General features: G+C 34.5%; 1 protein-coding gene across 2 annotated transcripts in view; it reads left to right on the top strand.

Annotated features, from left to right (window-relative positions):
* Positions 1-21,606, top strand: part of LOC127847497 (uncharacterized) — a 34,563-nt gene extending 12,957 nt beyond the window's left edge. For both annotated transcript variants that reach the window (XM_052379496.1, XM_052379506.1), the window contains exons 7-18: positions 1,602-1,675; positions 2,177-2,359; positions 4,435-4,649; positions 5,007-5,104; positions 5,559-5,678; positions 7,171-7,255; positions 7,521-7,664; positions 11,631-11,754; positions 18,842-19,569; positions 19,997-20,274; positions 20,484-20,612; positions 20,855-21,606. In XM_052379496.1, the coding sequence (XP_052235456.1) occupies positions 1,602-1,675; positions 2,177-2,359; positions 4,435-4,649; positions 5,007-5,104; positions 5,559-5,678; positions 7,171-7,255; positions 7,521-7,664; positions 11,631-11,754; positions 18,842-19,569; positions 19,997-20,274; positions 20,484-20,612; positions 20,855-20,965 (2,289 nt within the window). In that variant the 3' untranslated portion in view covers positions 20,966-21,606. The remainder of the gene's footprint in view (positions 1-1,601; positions 1,676-2,176; positions 2,360-4,434; positions 4,650-5,006; positions 5,105-5,558; positions 5,679-7,170; positions 7,256-7,520; positions 7,665-11,630; positions 11,755-18,841; positions 19,570-19,996; positions 20,275-20,483; positions 20,613-20,854) is intronic.
* Positions 21,607-22,895: the final 1,289 nt, after the last annotated feature.

The raw sequence follows: 22,895 nt of genomic DNA, 5'->3' as shown, positions 1-22,895 counted from the left end.
TGCCCATACGTTTGCCATATATTGATTGATGTAAGAATATATCATAGATGTAAACCATCATAACAAAATGTGTCGCGTGTTACAGTAAAGGTCGAGTTAACACTTGAAGTTCAATAGTCAGTTTTGGTAATGACACAGCTTTATGTGTGACATTTGTTGAGTTAGGAGACGCAAGTGGAATTTGGGAACATCCGCTACAAATGTCTCTCGTTTAGATTCCTTGTAAATATTAATAAATATAAATAAGAAAACATATATTTGATGATTACACATGGACGCGTTCATTTCATGAATGTTTTATCATTCTCGGTATACCGGTTCATTCGTGTATACTTTTCAATAAATTGAACACAATTTTTTTAATGAAACAGCAAAACCAAATTATGTTGCGTTGTTCGAACAAGGATTGTTCGCTTTTTCGATTAAATAAGTTCAAATCCAGAAAATTATGGATACTTTGACAGTTAACAAAAGAAGGACAATATTTCTGTTCTTATGTACAAGTTTAGTATAGTTTGTTGGTCATTTGCTTTAATGAAACGACTAGCTGACAATAATTTCTCCTTATTCCTGTATATTGAATAAAGCAACAACCAAATTTCGGTGTAGGAATTGATATCACAATACAAATACAATTTATTTTTAAAGAAGAAGACGGCATAGTCAATCCTTCTGTCTGCCTGTCCGTCCGTCTGTCCGTTCGTCCGTTCGTGTCTGAGTGATAACTCTGTCAAAGTTCACATTTGGACATACAACAGTTTGAACATTCCTGGCTCAGTCATAGGCTTACAATATATTGATCAATTTTGACATAAATTGGCTCGAATGTTAAATATTATAAGACGTCTCAAGAGTCAATGTCGTAGTTACAGGTCAAAGGTCAATTTTGGCAAAACACAGCTTGAACATTCCGTCTCAGCATTTACTTTGCAATATATTGATGGATCTTAACCTGGCACAAATACAATCCGTTATAAGAACACCTATCGCTTGTAACACTTTTGTCCCTTCATGAAAAGTCCAGGCCACACTTTGTTTTCAAAGATCAACTTAAAACAGCTTGTCCGGCATGTACAATTGTTGTTCATTGAGTTATTCTATAACAATTTACCACTAATGACCAACATTTCGTGTGTAAATCATATTTCTGTACCTTAGACGTCAGTCAAACTTAAAGGTCAAATATCAAAGTTGGAAATTAAACAGCTTGTACCGGCAGTTACTTTATCATTCATCATACAATTATTAAAATAATTACGATGAGGAGACTGAGTGTAGTGTGTACCACTCGTGTTAAAGCCTCAAAGGTCATCGCCACATTTTCAGATACAAATTGTGTCATTTACAGCGTGTTTGCGACATAAGCGGAGTTTTTAGTCAAATTGGAATGCGGCGGAGCCATGGGAACAAATGTGATTTGTTATTTATTAACTACACACACGTTTATTTAAAGAGTAATATTTAATTGTATGAAAAGTATTCACTGTATTGCATCTTTTTAGTTAAATTAATTATAAAGAACTGTGCGTTTTTGTGTTTTCTCGATTTGCAGTTTTGTGAACGTATGTTCATAATACAATATTTCTCCATTTTCTTGGCAGGAAAAGATTGCGTCTCGCTTAATGCATTTCGGAATCGTCCCCGTACTGGCTTACCATGATGACTTAACTCATGGGTGAGTTCATCGTTTTGTATAACATATGTGGACTATTATAATCAGGACCGAGTACATTAAAACCTTAACTTATTGAGAAAAAATCGAACCCATTCCCAAGTGGTTATTGAAATTAGAATATTAATTATTAAAGACCATTACGATTGTTTCCTTCTTATGATAGTTTACGAGTTAGAGAAGGGAAGTCCAACATCAGTGTGTGCTTTTTCCAGTATTATGAAATTCCAAGATAAGATCTATGTTAATTTACATTTCTGTGACAGATATTGAATTGAAAAAACACTACACAGTTAAAATTATCTTAATCGAATAATTCTAATTATGGTTGATCTTTTTAGAATAACCATATTCTTAAATTCGGTAAACAAAAAGTCATGTTTAGACATGTTAATGTATTAACTTGGTATTTATTTAATTGGGAGCTTTGTATGGCTCCTAAAAACATATAACGTTTATGTTTATAAAATATTGCGGATATATGTTGAATGTTACATATTTTAGGAAGTATTACTTGTTATCGCCATATCTTGTGAACGGGGATCTGTTTCAAGCCATTGCATCTGACAGAAGAAGTTGTTTGGAAAATAAAAAAAATGACATTCGCCTCAAGTGGAATATAAGAATTAAAATCATGTACCATATTGCATGTGCCATAGATTTTATGCACTCAGGAAATGAATTCAGGTTTGTATTTAACTGAAAACTCTATAGTGTTCCACAATTTTGTTATTGAAACTCAAGCATTACTCAGCGGTGTAGGTAACAGCCCCTGTCGCACTAAATGTTACACAAATATTCGACTTAAAATCATCCATGTTTTAACAACTGAAAGAGGGAAATCCTTACATAGTTTTCCATTAAAGGGGCCTTTTCACAGATTTTGCATGTATTGAAGTTTGTCATTAAATGCTTGATATTGAAAAATGTAAACATTTGATCTTAAAAGCTCCAGTAAAAAATCAAGAATAAAATTAAAGAAAGAAAAAAAGGAACCCGCCACGGGGCTCGAACCACTGACCCATGGAGTCATGGAGTTAAAAGTCTTCCATTTAGACCACTCGGCAATCCGTGCTCATACAATGAAAGAGGAAATTTATACTATATATAAGCAATCCTCGTAATTTCACAAAATAAAACGACAACGACGGAACTCTCCAAATTATTCAATCGTTTCGCGTTGCAACGCTTTATAATTTTCAGGTTTTAAAATCGTCAAAAGAAGCATGGTAAATGTTTGGTATTACTATTTCCTCACAAATATCATAACTAAAACGAAAATTTGCGAATCTAAAACAACTTTTTTTAATTTTGTCAATTTACCAAAACGTGAAAAGGTCCCTTTAACATGCTATGAACTTCGTTATTGTATTTATATTTTACGTCATGGTAGATAATTCTGAAATAAGGGAGTCTTATGCAGGTACTTCATACTCTTCGTGATCTTGCTTTATTGTAAAGTAGTGTAAGAGGGAAGTTTCGCATTGAAAAACGACCAGGTGTGTTGAGGTGTTATGCTTTAATACCATAAAGTCGCAATTTTTCCGTCCTTCAGAATTCTAACTTGATAAAATTGAGTTTTCGTCGGTCTGAAATGAATTTCCACGTCACTCGTTTCTACGCTATTCGAATTTTGTCCGTCCTTCCGTCTCTTTGTCTGTACTTTATTGGGTCCATCCATCCGTGTGCCCGTTCATCCGTCCTATCGTCCGTCTCAGTTTGTTTCTGCGCGAGATTGCAGGCACTTATGATCAATTTTGAAGAAACAAGATATGCAGCATACTTGTCAGGACGTTTAATAGTAAGTTTGTTACCTTTAGTGCCGCTCAGAGCTCTCAAGATTCTAAATATTCGAATTTCATAAAACTTGATATGCTGAATCCTTACATTTGGGACATTCGCACGTTTGCAAAAATTGTCCGACTCATTATTTTTCCCAGCGGTTTTGCCATTTGATTATGAATATGTTGTTATTAAATTGATGTTGTGTGTTTTTCTCACAGAGATCTCAGGCATTTAATATCCAAATTCGATTAACTTTTATATGCATTTCCCATTAAGGGTGGATATTAACCCCGTTGTTTATGGGCTGTTATTGCTTGAGGCTTGAATTTTTTATGTGGGTATTGTTTGCAAAAGGTCAGCTAAACAATACAAAAATGCTGTTTTTGCGTTGTTTATTATAGGTTCTATAAAACAAACAGACGATATCTTGTCAAGTCAAATGTTGGTTAAAACGTCGTTCTCAGAAGTAACCTGCAGCAGTTGTTGATACGTAGTGTGTCCCCGGTATCAATATTGAAGATATGACATTTCTATTGTATTGCGTTCTTTCATTGGTTTCGTTGTTGAATATGTGTACTGGCATTTATTGCTTGGTTTTCTGTGACAACGTACGCTCATATTTTTACAAAGTAGGACTGACATACGTTGCTTTAAGTACACATTGTTTGAGGTTAATGTAGACACAGTACGTTCAAAACACGACCCATGACGGTGTAGTTGCGTAGTCTTGTGACAATAGAAACTATCTGAAACTGCTCGAAATTAGAGCTTTTCGTAAAACACAATACACAGTGATATTGGCAATAAACTGCTTCCATTGGAATTACAATTAGTGTAATATGTATAGAACAGTAGAGTAATATTCATGACACAGTCAAAACAATACGTATTAAATGTTTTTATTTTATGATAAATAATGTATTTCTGTATCGTATACCACGAGTAACAAACCCCGAAACTACTTTTCGTTTGTTCAGAGGACCAGTGCTACATATGGATATTAAGTCAAAAAACATTGTTTTGGATAGCCAGTTTAATGCAAGATTGATTGATTTTGGTATTGCCCGAGAGTTAAAAGAAGACGCTGAAACATTGCTTGTGACCTCCACAAACTATGGAACGCCGGGATACTATTCAACAGTCCCACAAATTGTGGTAAAAAAACAAAACGACTATCACAACTTCGGAGTCGGTAAGTATTTTCCATCTGCAATGCATTTTAAGAGCACGCTCATTGCATTATTTACAGGGTATACTACATTTATGCAATTTATAAAAGGTTTTATTTGCTTTGAAAAGTTTGAGAAAACATTAAGATTGAGCTGTTTTAATGTCTAGCACGTATATATATATTCCATGTCTAGTAAAGCGACACACAGATGAGGAGATTGCAAGGCCGTCTTGCTATCTATCTATCTATTAAAATGTCAGATTTTCTGGTAAAATTGTCAGGTCACTTCATATTTCTGGTCTTCTTTTCTTAAAATTTATTCGAAAGTGTTGTTTAATCTTGTGTATAATTTCCAAAAGGTATTTCGAATATATTCAGTTCTGCTTGAGTTGATAACTGGTCTTGAGAGATCTGCGAAAGTGGAGGGGATTGAACTTCGAAAGTGGCACGTTAACCTCATATATGAAAAACGACAGGTGAGCTATCAATTAATCTTTTTTCGTACTGATTATTATACCGTACGCATTTCAAAACTGTTCAGTGATGTTGTTGTTCTGACGATATGATACTTAAATATGTGCATATTCAGTTCGTAATTTGCGCAGCTAATATTTTAGGTGCATATAGTAACATAATTGTAGTTTGGAGACGATATAGAAACTTGGAGTGAAAAGATCCGTGTATCAAGGACACATAATGAGTTGTTTTCGAACATACCATAGTTAAAAGTCTGTATCGCCAAATTACAAAAAGTAAGCACAATTGTTTGTAATGCAGGATTTGTTAGAAACATGAGTCATTTTTGTTCAGTAAATATCGATTTCGTTTAATACGCCATGCGCAATTTTGTGATGTTTAGGGTCAGCCCTAAATTATGTTCTGAGGTTTAACAATCAAACAGGTTCAGCTAAAATAGAATTATACATTTAGGTCTTGGTGTGGCATGTCGATAAAGTTGTCAAGAATGTCGCTGAAATAGCTGTCAAGTGTATTGAAAGTGTAACAGCAAACTCTTCGATCACATCCGAAGAGATCAAGAAAACATTTAAGGTAAGATGTAGGATTTTTGGAACTCCAGATACTCAGCAATAAAGATTCACTCGTTAACATAAGATGTTATTATAATCAATATGTTTGGAATGATTTATTTGATGTCCCTAAGTAATAATCGATAAGTGTACTTAAGCTCATACCTCCATTTCTTTGTAATGTCGAAACGCTTATGTTTTGTTAAAAATGTAGTTAACCTGGTAATCTATTAGATTTTATTAAAACGCTATGGCTCACGACGAAAACATCTTGGGTTTTTACATGCGAATGTGCTTATTCTTATCGTGTTCATCAAGCGATCTGTAATATAATTATCAGAATCCTTAATTGTATTAAGATAGATTTTTTAGCAGGCGGCACCAATATCGCATCCATTCATCCATTCATTTGGTGTATGTCTATATATATATATCAATTTAGATCAAAATAATATATACCAAAATTTGAATAAGATTAAATATTACAACACTGTTCAAAGGAATGTAAATATTACGTTTCTTGCTTGCCACTTTAATAATCTACTAGTTGCAATAATTCAACTCTCAGCTTTATAACCCAATGGGTTGCAATGCGCTCTCTCTTGTCCATGGGTGCAAAATGTTCTCAACAATGCAAGGGTTAAGGAACATTGAAACTGCGAAAAATTATTAAAGTTTACCTGTCTAAACCGCAAACTCATCCAAATGGTACCATAAAAGCAAAAAATAATTGCTTTTTATTGACTTAGTTTTTCGTTTGTACGCTGTATCCGCCATATTGGAAAATTGACCCAATATTGGTAAGGTCGCAGTACACCAATATTTTGCACGTCGGGTTATGTGTTGGGGCCTATTAAAGTCGATAACGATGTTGTATTCGAAACAGAATACACTGTTTCAAATTTAAACATAAAAATGTCAGCGAGAAAAGTGTGTTGAAACATCGTCGTGTTTTTATATGGTGCATGCAAAGGATAACATCCGTAGGTTGCCATTCAGGTAAATTTAACATGTTTATGCAGTTTATTCATTATTATCCTCAATTTGTCACGAAAGACGTCTGTTTAGTGAAGCGCACGGATTCTGTGCGCTGAACTGCACCCATGTTTATGAAGGGGTGCATATGGGCTGCCAGAGCCGCCATAGCAAAAATTATCAAAGGCTCTGGGAGTCCGTTTATATGGACTAATAATCTACATGAATAAATGTCAGCAGCATTCTTAAAAGCGTTTTAAATGCCGATAAGCACAATAACGTAAAATTAAAATATGTCAACATGCTATGGTTGTGAAACAGTAAAATGAATGCGACAATAACCGTAACGCTCAATGCAACACATAAATTAATACATGAATACATCAAAACCCAATACGCAAAGAATATATAGCTTGTCCACTTGATAAAACATTTGCGACGATAACACTAATTCATTTTTTTAAGTAATAATCACGTGTAAGTACAGCAAAACGTTTTTTTCCTGATGAAACGATGTAATAACAATATTTTTTATTAAGAACATGTGCAGAAAACACGAAGCTGTTTGGGATGCCATACAGGCCGATCAGTGTGAAATATGCTTGGTAAATGAAGAAATGAAAGGTATTCAATCTTAACGTGTAATATAAAGCAAGAATATATTACAGTAATTGAAGATTTGTTGTATTATATAGTAAATCAATGTTGATATGTTTCATTTGTTTGATTTAATAATTGTCAAAAGTCAAATGTAAATGAATTTAGAATCAAATAAGTTTATTTTGCCGTCTTCTGTAAAAGCAAAGTTAATTGAGAAAAACTTCACATTTAACGAAAGTGTTACAATTTTTTAATGATTCTATATTTGACAAAAACTCTGGCGTTTTAGTTGGATTTGACGGACATGACACTGGCTCTGAAGAACAAGTGTTATGTTCAAAAAGGATCCGCATTTGCTGCTCATGCATGAGGAATTCATACATCAATCCAGTCCAGTGCCACACATGTGGGGAGACAATTAAGCCATTCATAAGTAAGAATGTTTATTCAATTCAAAACGTACACTTACACATACACAGTCAGTATAAGATATCATAACATATAACATACACTTAGTTCCTCTTGTTATTTTTGTGAGTAGCTTAACCAATATAAGAATACACACATACATGTATTTTTAAGTGTTACAAATAGATTTAATTCGGAACTCGCGCGCTGTGGGTTTTTCCGATTTCTGAGTGCGCGCGGGAGGAACAAACATTGTCATTAATACAGTAATGACCAGTAACGTCGATATCCGATTTGCTTCCCATTCAGTAGTGTATAATAAGTATCTAAACGACAGTAGTGTTTCTTTTAGGAAATGTCAACATTCAAGTCTTTTGTTTTCATTACTATTATTAATAATAATTACACATAACATATCTAACACTGATATACATGTATGTTAGACGTTTAATACAGGATTAAAGTATAAATACATCGTTCAGATGTACAGCCGCCTATACGAATGGGTCCAGTAGCTAACATGAAAAAGAGACTTTGTCAGCTGTATGGTAATGAAGGAACCTATACAAACGGCTTGACATATGCAACATTTCTTCTGAAAAACAATTTTCATGTTCTTGTTTTTTTCGGCATGCTTTATAGATATAGCAAATGAAAGTAATGTATGGTTAAGCTCGTTGATGATGTGCCTTCTAATCTTAAGGTCTTAGTCTTTAGCGAATAATTGTCTTTACTGTTCAGATAAGATTAAAGAAAAGCATCACAATAGAGCTATATCAATAGACATATAAATATCCTAATGATATGGAACGATACATTAGTTCTAGTACTACGAATGGACTGAGAATAGTAAGTTTTTTGTTGTTTGGAACTTGCATGTATGACTTTAAATATATTTGAATAGTATAATATATATATATATATATATATATATATATATATATATATATATATATATATATATATATATATATATATATATATATACGATGGAGTCAATGTCTTGGTAGGTTCGTTGACAAACTTCCATTAAAACTGTATGCCCAGGCCTACGCACAATATATGCAATTACATAGTTACGTTACCGAAGCTGTTTACATGTACATGCAGAATTATATCATGTTACATAGTATTCTTACAAATTAAACACGATCGAGAATAGTTCATCGTAAGAAAAATGATTAAATCATGGTATTTGTATCAACTATAACAAACGTTTGAGCAGAAAAAAGTGGTGTTTAATATTCAGCGATAAGAGAAATTATTGATTCACTCTCTTTTAAAATATGCTAGTCAGCTTTTGTTTGTACCTAACGCGTGCGCTCATATATTTGAAAAACCCACACTGTAGAGTTCCGAATAACAACTATTAGAAGCATATTTGATATTTACGTTTGCCAAAGCATATTGCGAGATATTTTTTAAACTTAAACTGAATACATGCACCAGGTGTTAACACGCTTTTATAATTATATATATGTTAAAGTAATGATGTATATTTCTGGAAGTTAGAAAGCCCCTACTCATACAATTCTGTTTCGACTGAAAACCATGACTGCAAATAAAAATTGCACAGAGCATCACGTTGATCTGTTAATTTATTTTTATAAGATGTTTTATAATAAATGATGTAATATTTACGGAAAAACACTTTAATTTATAATGACCACCTGCACACCGAAAATGTTATCTATACTAAATGTGTCGCTGTCCATGTTTCATATAATACACCACAGCTCGCTTCAACTTGAAACAAATATCGTACCAGTCAATCTTCTACTGGTAAAACACTAATACTTATTTTATAACTAATTGTATTCGTATATATATATATATATATATATATATATATATATATATATATATATATATATATATATATATATATATATATATATATATATATATATATATATATATATATAATATCATAATATCTGCAACAATTTTAGTCATTCTATATTGTCATTGCTCATTATTGTTTCGTTCTCTTTAGAACACATCATACAGTCAACATTTGTTGCAACACTAAGTTAATGTAATTCAGCTATGAAGGTTCGAGCGAAATCGTCCCTGGACAAGTGCAATCTTGAATATGTGTATCCATATTGGTATAACTTGTATCCAACCATTGAATAGATACATGTTTATTTAATTTAAACATGTATTATATTTTATTGTTTAATCAGGATAAAAGATGAATGCTATTGCAATGATCACATTACTGAATAACATTACAAATTTAATATATGCATGCGATCTAATGTGGTCATATAATATGATCCTTTATTTATAGCAGGTGACGAAATGACAAACCGGTTGACACAAGAATGGACATTTAGCAAAAACAAACAACCATACACTATATACAAATTTAATAAATATCACGTCACCTCTTTGGAACGGTTAATGCGGTTATGTGGAGATCTATACTTAGTTAAATTAAGTTCAACCTATTTATTTAAACCCGTTTCCCCCTTTGGTGGAGATCTAAAGACCGCTCCATTATTGGAGAACGAACCCGTCAACTCCCGGTCACTAGACGGACGACATAACCACTACGCCACGGCAATCTTACCTTAATACTTGGCAATTATAATTTAATTTAATAAAGTTTGTTTCATGTTATTATTATTGCTTAGATATAATCACAAGTAAAATCAATAATAGTTGACGAGTCAATTAACCCATCAACACAGATTTGTTCATTTTTAATATTTGAAAAAGTTTCAATTGTTTATCTTTTTTGCAGTGTTACCGGATTGTGTCTTATATTTGTTGTAAATATACATTGACACTATGTTTAACCATGTTTTTAACTTCTGCTTAGTTAATTCTGGACTACGGACTATCTGACTATGCGTGTTACACGACTTCGCGTTATGCTTATCACTTCTGCCAATTCATTTGAACAGACAGTCACGCTGTACAAAGTTATGCTAAACAATTTATTGATTTAAAATTTGATATTGAACTTCAACATTGGCCGTTTACCTAGTAACCACATTAATTAACCTTTTGCTAAATCATTAAAAAAAATTCATGGTTTGACGAATGTTCGATTTTTTATTTTATCTAAAATTTAAGCTTTTTATCGTGGACTTTGCCGTTGACCAAGGAGCCTGACAGTTTTGTGTGAGACTAATTGTCTGATATTGTTTATCACTGATTCTTATTTCTTTGAATATCCATCCATGCAGGTAAAAAGGTGTGATCCCGACAGAGTCAATAGGTTTAAATTCGTATATTTGATGTTTGACATTGATTTTTGACCTTTGGCATCGGTCTTATTATCCACGTCAATAACGTGTGCCGACTTAATATTCAATTATACTGCACAATGCTATGCTGCAAAGAAAGTGCTTAGAAAAGTTGTTCTATATTTGATATTTGACCTTGAAATTTGTTCGGGAGAATATGTTAAGTATGACCAATCATACTGATCATTCGTGCTGCTCAAAGTAATGCTCCGGAAATATCTTCCGCCCATAATAATACTCGAACGACTCTCTGATTTGATACGTGCCAGACTTTGGATAAACCGAAACAAATTTGTAAAGATGTGATTGTGCACATGCACGCTCTATCTTTTCTCAAACACACATGATTATACACGTGTATACCAATTTATAAAAACGCTTTCAAATAAGCGATATATCGACTGAACAACACGACAAGTATTTAAGTTGTATTTGTAAATATAAAGTTAAACCCACTTATTGTTTAATATCAATTCGAGTACCGTTTACTGTCATTTGAGTGTGTTTACTGTTGTTTTCTTCAGTCCGTCATATATTCCGCAAGCCTTAACAATTGTCGATTACGTTATAGAATCGGCGTTGTATAGCATCTACTTAATAATAAAATGCTTTCGATTGGTTGATCTCTAAATCGATGCGATTTTTCCTTAACAACATATCACACTTTAAATGTAGTATATCAATATAACGTATTTGTTTTACTAATTTAAGTGTTCATTTGTTTTAAATAGACGCCAATTGGGGTGCCATACTGGCAGCTGGGTATGATGAAGTAGCCGGAAATATTTTACGAAAGGACATTGAGCGGTTCAAGGACATGATAACGTCGAAAGTGTTGCCTGCAATGTGTTTGAAGTAAGTGCTTCTGTCGATATTGTATTAATCATATATACAATCGATGAATCCATTTTGTATGTATTCTAAAAGACTTCAAAATTGTCATTATACTGCTAGTTATACCAAATCATTGCGACCTTGCGCGTTTCGTACAACATCGTAAAGATGTACGGCCCTCTTAACGATATTACTTTACCTTAACATTAGAGGCGAGTATCGTTTTTCGATGTCCAAGAGTTGAGTTGATGATTATAATACGTACGGTACACTGTGCGGCGGTCTCCGGCATTTGTATAGTTGTCTAAAATGAAGTGTACGGTTTGATCAAATTTACCGTGCACTATTTATAAAATAATTTTTATATAGGAAGTTTATCCTTCGAAAAAAGAACAATTGACTGTGATATTTCACATTATCGTATTTCCATGGTGTTAATTGAGTTTAGTAATTTATTTATATATAATTCTCAATGCGGCATCTCCGTTGCGTAACCTGTTACCTCCGTTATATCATGATGATTTTATAAACATAGGCACAAGACATTGGCGTTTTTTCCTAGACTCTACTGCGACCTTTGCGTGCGCACTATGACTACGCTTCGACTACGCTTCGACCAAGAACGCGATCGTTATTAAAACCTAATAGACGTAGTGTTGAATCAATAAAGTCGCCGCAGAGTACACTTGCTTAAATGTACCAATTTTGTGCGTCTTTACGGAGACTGTAGTCATTATTCACCTATATAATGCCTTGCCGCTACGTCTTAAGGACGATCATGACTTTCTATGCAGGATACCATAAGATTGCCGACTTCAACATTCCCTTTGAACATGTCTAAAGTAGTCGTCGTAAGATATCCATATATCCAGATATTGCATTGTTGGCGTTTGTCCGCCGTCTTACTACGATCTCATTACGGTCGTACCGCATCCTGGGTCGCCGTTAGGACACAGTAAGAACGCCCGATCGGTGTAACGAGGGTATTGGTACCGACTTAAAATGACATTGAATACTGATTACTGAAATGCAGATGTATCATATTTTTTTAAGAAATCGAATACAATATAAAGCTCACATAGACACGATGTGCTCACATGGTGAGTTATTGTGGTCATTTTATGCCCGTCGATTAACATTGTGTGTCGTACGTCGTACGTCGTCATCCCTTTGCTCGGGAACACTATAACAGCCACATTTTTCATATTGATAAAACTTTTTGTACAATATCAAGGAAGGTTCGAATATGTGTTACGTGCGTCTTAAATGTAGGTAATTAAACTAAATCCTACTAAAACCTCGTGAATACTCTAGTCTACATGTGTTATCCAATCTTTATGAAACTCGGTCAAAATGATAATCGTTACATATCTAGGCTAAGTATGAATCCTGTTGAAGTGCGTCCAAAAACATTTGCACTAGGTAAATCTAAGAGAGAAAAAACACTTTAGAGGCCAAATCTTGTTTGCGTGCTTCAAAAACAATTTGAACCGATCAAACCTTAGAACAAGCTCGTGAACATTATAGAGAAAACATTTGTCATCCAACCTTGATAAACCACGCTCGGAAGGTTTATCTGTACAATATATATGATGAGTTTAAACCTGGTCAAATGCGTCCAAACAAAACTAGGTCACCATGTTAAATATAAGTGAATACTCTAGAGGTAACTTTTTTCATTCAATCATTAAGGAACCTGGTCTAGTGTTTATATTAACAATATATTGGTAGGGTTTTATCCTGGGCTACGTGCGTCCATAATTAATTTTGGTTGGCATGTAAGATCTTAAAAAACCTTTGTTACAACTCTTTTGGCTACAATTGTGACCTAAAATGTAATGAAACATATTTATCTTGAAATATCTATGCCGAGTTTGAATATGGTTTATATGCTTCTAAAAACTAGGTCACCAGGGCATATGCCTGACTCTTTCTAAGTGATTCTAAATCATTATGTCTATCTTAAAAATGTCTCGGCCAAATGTGAATATTTGTCTTGTGGGGTCAAAATCTATTTTTCTAAGCGATGTGAAACATTTGACAATTTATTTGGATAAGAAGACACATCATGGCTTTTTCAATAAATTGATTGACTGTTAACTTAAAAGTGTCTTTTCTGTCAACCTGGTTTGTTCTCAGCCGTTTATGATATTTATATATAAATGTAATTTCTTTATAAGCTCGTTTAAATAACGAGGTGCTCAGTCATGTGTAGTTTGTAGAGCGTCGTAAACTTTAGCTCGTTACCAGCATGGTTATCTTGGTAATAGTTAGGCCATGATTTTATCTGGATACTTTAAAATATCAGAAGCTCAACGGACTGATCTTTGAAAGAAACGTCGTTATATTATGCTTGAAGCCACATTTAGTATTCAATCGTAATAAGTTTTTATCAGAATGTTTATATAGGCCAAGTTTAAACTTGGGTATGGTGAGATAAGAAACGAGGTAAACGAGTCGAAAAAATGTAAACACTTGTTACAATTTTATGTACCATCCTAGCAAATTCATGCTACTGATCATCTTCAACCGACTGAAAAGTAAGGCCGAGGAACTGCTGGAAGAAGAGCAAACTGGATTCAGAGCTGTACGGATTACAGTGGCATAAATCTTCAACTGCAGAGTCATCATTGGGAAACACCTGTAACACCAACGCGAGCTCTCTTCCGCAACTTAATTGGCTTTATAAAAGAGTTCAGACGCGTGTTTCACAATACTTATCAATAGTCAGAATTTCGACTTCTTCAGGATATCAGTGGGCGCCTGCCGTGGAGTTCCGTTCTGCCCCGTTCTGCGGTTTTTTGAGAAAATACTAGACTACCACATATCCATCGGTGGCCGACCAATCTCCAACTTAGAAGACAATAGAACATATTGGTGGTACCAGAAGTGAAGATCCTACTAAGATACTCTATGTAAGAGAAGGAGCATACGGGATGAAGGTAAGCACAAAAAAACATGGTGCCCAGCACGAACAACACCAGTGCATACATTACCATGAAAGGCAAGAAGCTGGTGACGAGCTTCATGTACTTGGTGGCATACCTGTCCATGGACGGTATCAGTACCGCTTAGGTCCGAATAAGAAATACCATGGCGACTACTGCAATTGGCAGACTGAGCAGTTGGTAAACAAGCAGCTCCTTCAGCTTCCCCACCAAGCACAGTCTCTACAAGTCCCTCTGAGTCGCCATCCTACTTTACGGCTGCAAGACCTGTACGCTTCACGCTAACACAGAACGCTGGATACAGGCATTTGAACAAAAGTTCCTACGAAGACTGCGCTGAATCTCCTTAATAGAGCTCAAGATTAACGAGTATGTCCGGAACATATAATAGCAGCACTTGTTTGTCCACAAGAACCCCTCATGGCGCCATTCAAACGACGAAAGCTGACTTCTTTTAGTCCCTATGCTTGACTCCTTGTGCAAGATTGTGCTCCAGGGCACGCTCGAGATAGCTCGCCGTCGAGGAAATGCTGGGTGGACAATGTGAAAGAGTGGAAGCCCCTTCCCATGCATTAGCTACTCCTAGCAGTCCACAATATACCAGACTGGCGGAGGATCTCAGTGTCGTCGTCTCTCATTTCCTTCGAACGGCCTGCCCGGTCAATGGATCGATGATGTTATCTAGTAACATGATATACGTATGTTGACTAGTCAATTATTTAAGCTTTACCTTGGAAATCTCTTGTTCCTTGAAAGAACGTATTTACCATTGTTCATCCACATCTTAATTCAGGCGAGGCCAGAGTTTGGATGGTAAAAAGTTGATAGGCAATGCCTAATTATATGCATTTAGTAGACATACGCAGTAAGTTACACGTGATAAAAATAGCACCTTTGCAGAATAGTTCCTACTTAGCTGATCGGTGTGTACTGCATTCGCTTTTAAGATTTGACGGTTGGTTGTTCTATACGAATTACTTTATTCTGAAAATTTTGATACAACTGTACATTCGACTGTTTTATATCATATAATATGTTTTCGATCCTCTTTAAAAATAACGTCCGATTTATTCTCCCAGATATAATATTGAGAAATATGGTTTTATACAAGTCTTTATATTTTTAAACTGACGAAGTCTTCGATATGGCGATTTGCAAAACTTAAATGTGCTCGATTCGCATGCATCAATACATCATCAATGCGATACAACTTACAAAATACGTCAATTGTTTTGTTCTTTGAACAGATGCGCTTGAGCTTATAAAGGATTTTGGTCCAATTAATGATTTTAACGTTAATTTTGATTGCACTGAAAACTTATTCCGATAAATTTCGAGGGACTTATGTTCTTAAACAACGCATCTAAATTGCCTTTAAGCACAAAACTGTCGACCACGTCGTTTAGCGAATTAATATCACAAAATAGAAGTATGCTGTTTCCAGTGATCAATATATATTATATTATGGACATTGGTTTAGTATCATGTGATAAATTCATCTGTACATGTTACCCTAACAAGAATATCTTACAAATGAAGATTATGGTTAAATAACTGATAACTGTATAATATCGTATTTTTTATTACGTTATTATACTCCCAATAAAATTTGAAGGGGTGTACGATAAATTACATGTTGGATGTTTGTATGCTTTGTTATAATATCTTTTCCTCAAAACTACTTTTGTGTTCGAAAATTATAATTCTTCTCACTCATGATTTTAAAAGGAATAGTATCGACATACTCTTTATCTCGATAACTTTGATGGTTGCCGATAGTTGACTTTGTTGGATGAAAATTCTTCCTTTGAACTTCTTTTTCATTTTTTAGATTTACATGAAATTCTTCATATTATAAAGAAGTATTAATGCATTACCTAATTTGTTTGTTTGTTTTTTTAATCTTCAAAATGACCGACTACAAGAACACATGCACTTTTTTCATACACTAATTTTAACGATGTATTGTATAACTCGAAACATAACGTGTGTGGTGATTGGTCATGAAATCCGTTCTATACCCATTATCCCTGATGAGTTATGTAGGACAGCTGTGCGTTACTGGCATACGTATGCGAACTCGGTATAGGTTACCCAGCTAGCCCTAGAAGAATGTGCATTATAAATGTTAATAAGCCGCAATCATATCACTGGAAAAGTGTTGAAAACGGCGAAAAACCCAACTCAACAAACAGACAAAGTAATTAATAGGAATACAACTAAATCCAAATATAAATCAGATTTTCAGTTCATGTTATTATATAAATATACTATATGCTATTTTCGCTTCTCTGTTTGATATTGTCTCTTCAAAACATGATATTGATTTTGTATTTCAAAATTACAGAACATCTCATATTTAAATATACAATGTATAAAAATATGTTTGAATAAAAGCAATGCCATATAACGTATGCAGCTTTTATTTAGTGAATGGCTGGTAAATGTTTTACTTTCTTGCGAAAATAGTTGCTTATTTTTGAAAAGAACATCGAATTCCAATAAAAACAGAACATAACTACAACAATACAAATTGAACAAATATACGGATATCGTTAAAATGTGCATTTTTCACTGTTGAATTGAGCTGAACAGAATTAAGAGGTCAAAAGAGTTAGTTAAAATGTGGTTACTGACCAATTATCTGCAACTCATCTTGCTACCAGTTGTTTATAAAAAATATATATTGTAATCGATATTTTACATGACTCACCCAGTCCTCTAAGCCGAAATGATCCGTAAAACAAAATAGTGTGTTTGTGTCGTATGAACGAATCTGCACTTAAACTACATTTAGATTCACATCGTAAATCGAATCATTTCTTTCGTCAGTTGTCAAAACGAAAGTACGGTTGATATTCAAATGCATTATTTGTCTCTTTCCGGGATATTGTTTGGTATGTTGATGCTGCATTAACAAATATAAGTCTATATCAAGTGAAAACACCAAAAATAAACAACGGTTGCGATAGACACCTATAAACTGTTAGATGCCCATAATATCACTTTAAGTATATATCAATAAAACATGCGATTTCTTAAATAAGCAAGTGTTGAAATGTTTATTCGTAAGATAACAGTACCAACAGGTACTTGACTTGAAAATCGAGTATAGTCTCAGTTAATATGCTTTGTTCACCGTTTCGAATATGGTTAAATATACATGTTAATGGATGATGCCTTATAAATAGTCTATACCCATAGCGCAGACTGATAATTGTTGCATCGTATGTCAGTCGAATTATTTCATAAGTTTGGTTGTGACTGACCTTGCATACATTGTCACATAAATTTATTTTTCGAACATCAACAAGAAATGTAAAACGAATGACTTAGTTCAACTATATATATATTTAATTATTAATATATGAACAATTTATGGCATTTTTATATTTTAAACAACTCAGTACACTAACGCATTTATGAGTTAAGTTGTACTGTAGACTCAAACGTATGAACACACTCTGGTATTCATATACTCATTCCCGTTTTACACTGATATATTGTTTAAACTTTACCCAAACCCGGAGTGCCCGTGTTAAGTTTATCTAATATCCTATCATTGTTCGCTGTCCGTCTAGTCTGGATTACCTGCTCCTGGCACTAAAATATTATAGTACGACGGGAACCAGAATAGCTGTCCGTCGTGAGTTGTGTGTCGTCAACATTACCTTGATTACACCCCATTGCTTTCATATACATCCGGATTAACGAGGCATAATTACAGCTAAATACACAGATCGGTGTCGCGAAATCCACGTCCGGATTCGGAACGCGAGATTCCGGACTTAACGGGGAAATATACTGCATAATAAATCCGTTCCCCTTGACTTTCGTCCGGATCGCGAGATTTCCGGACTATCGAGATCCGGATAAACGCGTGGTCACTGTATATATATTAAGCGTGGCCAGGACATTAGTACGTAATATATCAGCTTAGTTTAAAATTTGATCATCAGGGGTCAACAGTATGTGATTTAAGGAAATAACGAATGAACAAATGAACAAAGGAAGGTCGTTATTTTTACCTATTTACATTAAACGCACTCTGAATATGTGAATATTCAGATGCACATTTCTTCATGAAGCTCCGTTTAAAATCATTCTGAAAAAAAAATGCTTTAAAACAATGCTTTCATGTGCAAAGTTTATTTTTTCAGTCCAAAAAACGTGATTACTTCTACAAAAGACATGAAAGACAAAAACGCTTATCTACCAATAGAACAGGCATTTGATGAGCTGTCCAAACGGGATATCGAAACATTGTTATTTGTATACTCTGGCCACCATGGTGAAAGTGGTCTTCAAGTGGGCGCAGATGTGTTTTATCCGTTGGATAAAATTAGCGAAAAACTAAACAAGTGGCATGAAGAAAACCCAAAGCTACGAAAAGTGATTGTGTTACTGGACTGCTGTTGTCCTAAAAAATTAAATTTGAATACATCTCTCACACTTATTCAGTTCAATGCAACATCTCCAACGACGACCGCAAATTTGAACAAAACAGATGGCAGTCCATTTTTGATGGACGTCATTCAGGCTTTGACAGGCCGTGCCAATGGTAAAGGCTGCAAGCATGAGGAATGTAAATGTAGCGATCATCTACATGACAAATTTATAACTTTAAATGATTTGTGGATGTATCTAAATGAACACATAAAGCAAGGTCATTTGAGTGGAGAAAATCCGTATATGAAGGCAGACAAGCCAAATATGAATGCAGTAAACGTCGAATTGAAAGACACGATCTTAGCCTATAATTATGACTTTGAAGTGAAGTTCAAATTCACAATTGAGTGGCTTGAGACAGAAGTAAATGTCCATGTACTTCCAGGAGAATTCAACGACTTAAAACCACTTAAATTGATACTTGCTGACAAAATATTGAGTGAGTTTATTATTTAATACACGCGTTTATTGGTATAAATTGCGATGTATCAATAAAAATTTATTTTTCAATATAAACAACATACTGACAACAAACATTATTGGCATTCTAACATAAACTAAATGACTATCCGGCGTCACAAATTAACAATTATAATTATTAATTTAAGTTTCAATTATAACAATAATTTCTCGTATTAAAATAATGGAGGTACAAAATTATTTGCTTTATAGTGTTTTCGATTTTTGCTAAATTCTTCTTGTTTCTTTATAATTTGTGAATGCATTTTAATGCAGAAACATGACACACTGATATTGCGCTCACAATATAGATGGTTATTCATGTATCTTACATACACTGAAAAGAGAGTTACAAAATGATTAATGAGCAGAATTCGTGTAATATTACTTGCTGATTTTTATTTCAGAACACATTTATGATATTGGTCCAGTCTGCAGTGATGTCTTGACAAAATTTTCCGAGATCATAAGTGTTGAAATAAATACTGGGCCTAGAACCAAGCATGTTCAAGAGATTGATACCATCGAATTGTTGCTGTTATCATGGAACTCTAAACGTCTTCTGCGATGCTTGGCCCGTCTGTTACCCAACGTAAACGTTGATAAACCAGTTGGGCGGTGTTTAAAAGATGTTCCAGACATACGAAATATACATTTGGATGTTCTTCAGAAATGCAATATGACGGTAATATTAATTCGAATGTTAACTTGCTCGTGTTTCTTTTACAAAATATTGTAAACCTCAATTGTCTGAACATGTGGATATTCTTGAAACGGAAAACTGCTACATCATAAAACAAAATAAGGTTTGTTTTTATGTAAAATGTATATTATGTTTACTTTAATGTGTATGTGCTATATGACATGGGACGTTAACTATATAATGGGTTGTAGGGGCATCAATTGACAAGATCTAACCTTACAAAATATAAGACAACGCTACAAAAGAAAACTAAAAACACAGAAAAATACAACGAATTCATATTTGCTGTAGACATGATAATAAATCATGCAGCAACACAGGTAATTTTAGTAATTTATACCATTTTATCATAAAACATGTAATTCAATAGAAAATGGCTTTTTAACACATTTGCATAGAGTCATTATTTCGGTTTTTGATTGCAAATTATTACTTTTATCTTAAGAATAAACATTTTATTTACTTTTTAAGGGATGACACTGTTTTGTGATTCTCGGTTTCGATATTATCTATCACTTTGTAGAATTGATATTTTAAAATAAATATGTTAAATGTGTTTCAGTTACAAGACACACGTTTGGACATTTCCTTCTTCGACTTGCCAAAAGGCTACACGTTGGTCCACATGAATCTTATAGAGACCACTGGCAATCAGGAAGGGGCGATGCAGTAGATAATGCTCTTTTAATTTGTCCGGTTATTTACTCGCCGTATAACCGGGAAAGACGTGATGTGTTATTGTAATTATTTTTCAACAAACATTCTTCAAACTATTGAGTTAACAGACAAAGTTCACATTTAACTGATTCAATGTACTCTAAGGGTTCGTACCTACCATGAAATATCTTTTGTAAAGTAGCTGATCGCGATATATGGCATTTGTTCGTTTGGGGAATACTTATTAATAGTAAAGCCAATATGAGATTACTGCAAACAATATTTGTGATTTTATGAGATTCCATTGGTCCGCGTGAACAGAAAAAAAATGTGTAGGAAGATTATTATCAGGAAACATTATTTAACCATTTTGTAAGTGTTCATTATAAGTTTGAGCGATTTGCTTTAAATTGCTAGCCCCACGTTCACGTAACTTTGTAGGTTAAACTTCGTTATCATGCAAAACATGAATATGATACAAATGCTAAACGCGAAGTATAATTCGAAAGTTCTGTTGTTTTATTGAGTTCATGTATGCTGTTGTTCGTGTGTTTTATTTATTTTTGTCGTTTAATTTCATAACCAGATAAGGAAATGACCAATATCACCATTGCTCTTGGTCCAGTGTTTGGTTATTAAAGTTATATTTGACTCTGATGTAGTATTTTCTATGTCTATCAATTTCGTGTCTTATTAGGCCTGAACGTCTATAAATTATTATTTTAACGTGCAACTGAGGAAAAGTATAGTCAAGCGAGACCAAATATAACAGCAAAAAGGTTGCCGCCTCTGAGGGTAACTGTTATGGAAGGCGATAAGTTACAGCCTCCTCGCAAGGTACAGAAGCTTGATACTCATCTGCTTACTAGGAATCAGAATAGGAAAGTCGTCAAATGTATTGTTCCTGGATGTCCTGTAGAAAAAAATACACCAAGAAACACTTAATCGGCATTGAAAAATGCCTATTCGTATCCTGTATAGTCCAATATCTATCCCCATTCACTAAAAATTCGCTGCAAATTAAAGAAAAGGAAAACACGTGCGGCCATTATCAAGGGACACAACTCTCAACCAAAGAGATCATCGTGTACAAACCAAGACATTACCGGCAACAAAACGCAATCAAAACGGTATCCATACGGATCAACGAGTACAAACGGCAGCGATACGGACCAAACTCGAGTTGCCCCGGAACGACAATAATGTATAAAAGAAGATGATCCGTATCCAATCCCCGTTCCAGGCAGCACGTGAGTTTGGTTGGATGTCATAGCCAACAGGATAAAGATCGCCGTCAGCTTTACAATTAGATCTACAAGCATCACACCACCCATGGAAACTGACTATACAGATGTGCACAATGAGCAAGAAAAAATACAAAAACCACCGCAAATAAAACTGACCTCTAAAATTCAAACGCAGCATAGATTAATCTGGAGCCCGGGTCCATGTTGAGGACCAGTTACGATAGGTTTCTTAGACTAGAGGAGAGGCTCGGCACAACAAAAGAGATTGCTTCACATACTTACGGCTTTCAGCGCACCCTATACGGCAGATACACGGACAACCGCGGATCATCCCGGATGATTCCATCGTCACGGATCGTCACGGATAAACACGGAAGTTTTTAACTGAACTTTGAACATCTACCGTGTTGACTTGCGGAGCCCCAAGAACATTTCTGCACGTTCCATGCCGGCTATACGGTTCACATACCGGATCGTGCCGGATATGATCCATGTTGATCCGTGTTGATTTGGCATCTATATAATTGATCCGGCTTAAGCCCCAATCTCATTTAGATTCTGGTGGATCCGGAAAGATATGGGGCTGCTTTTTTCCATCCGTGCTTTTGTGGGACTGGGGCTTCAATACATGTGCATAAAGTATCGTCCCAGATTTGCCTGTGCAGTTTGGAAAGGTAAATTAGGGGTGGTACTTTCCTA

The sequence above is a fragment of the Dreissena polymorpha genome, chromosome 1, assembly GCF_020536995.1.
Source record: "Dreissena polymorpha isolate Duluth1 chromosome 1, UMN_Dpol_1.0, whole genome shotgun sequence".
Taxonomy (NCBI): Eukaryota; Metazoa; Mollusca; class Bivalvia; order Myida; family Dreissenidae; genus Dreissena; species Dreissena polymorpha.
The sequence above is the reverse complement of the archived record's forward strand: the minus strand, read 5'-3'. Positions and strand labels throughout refer to the sequence as shown.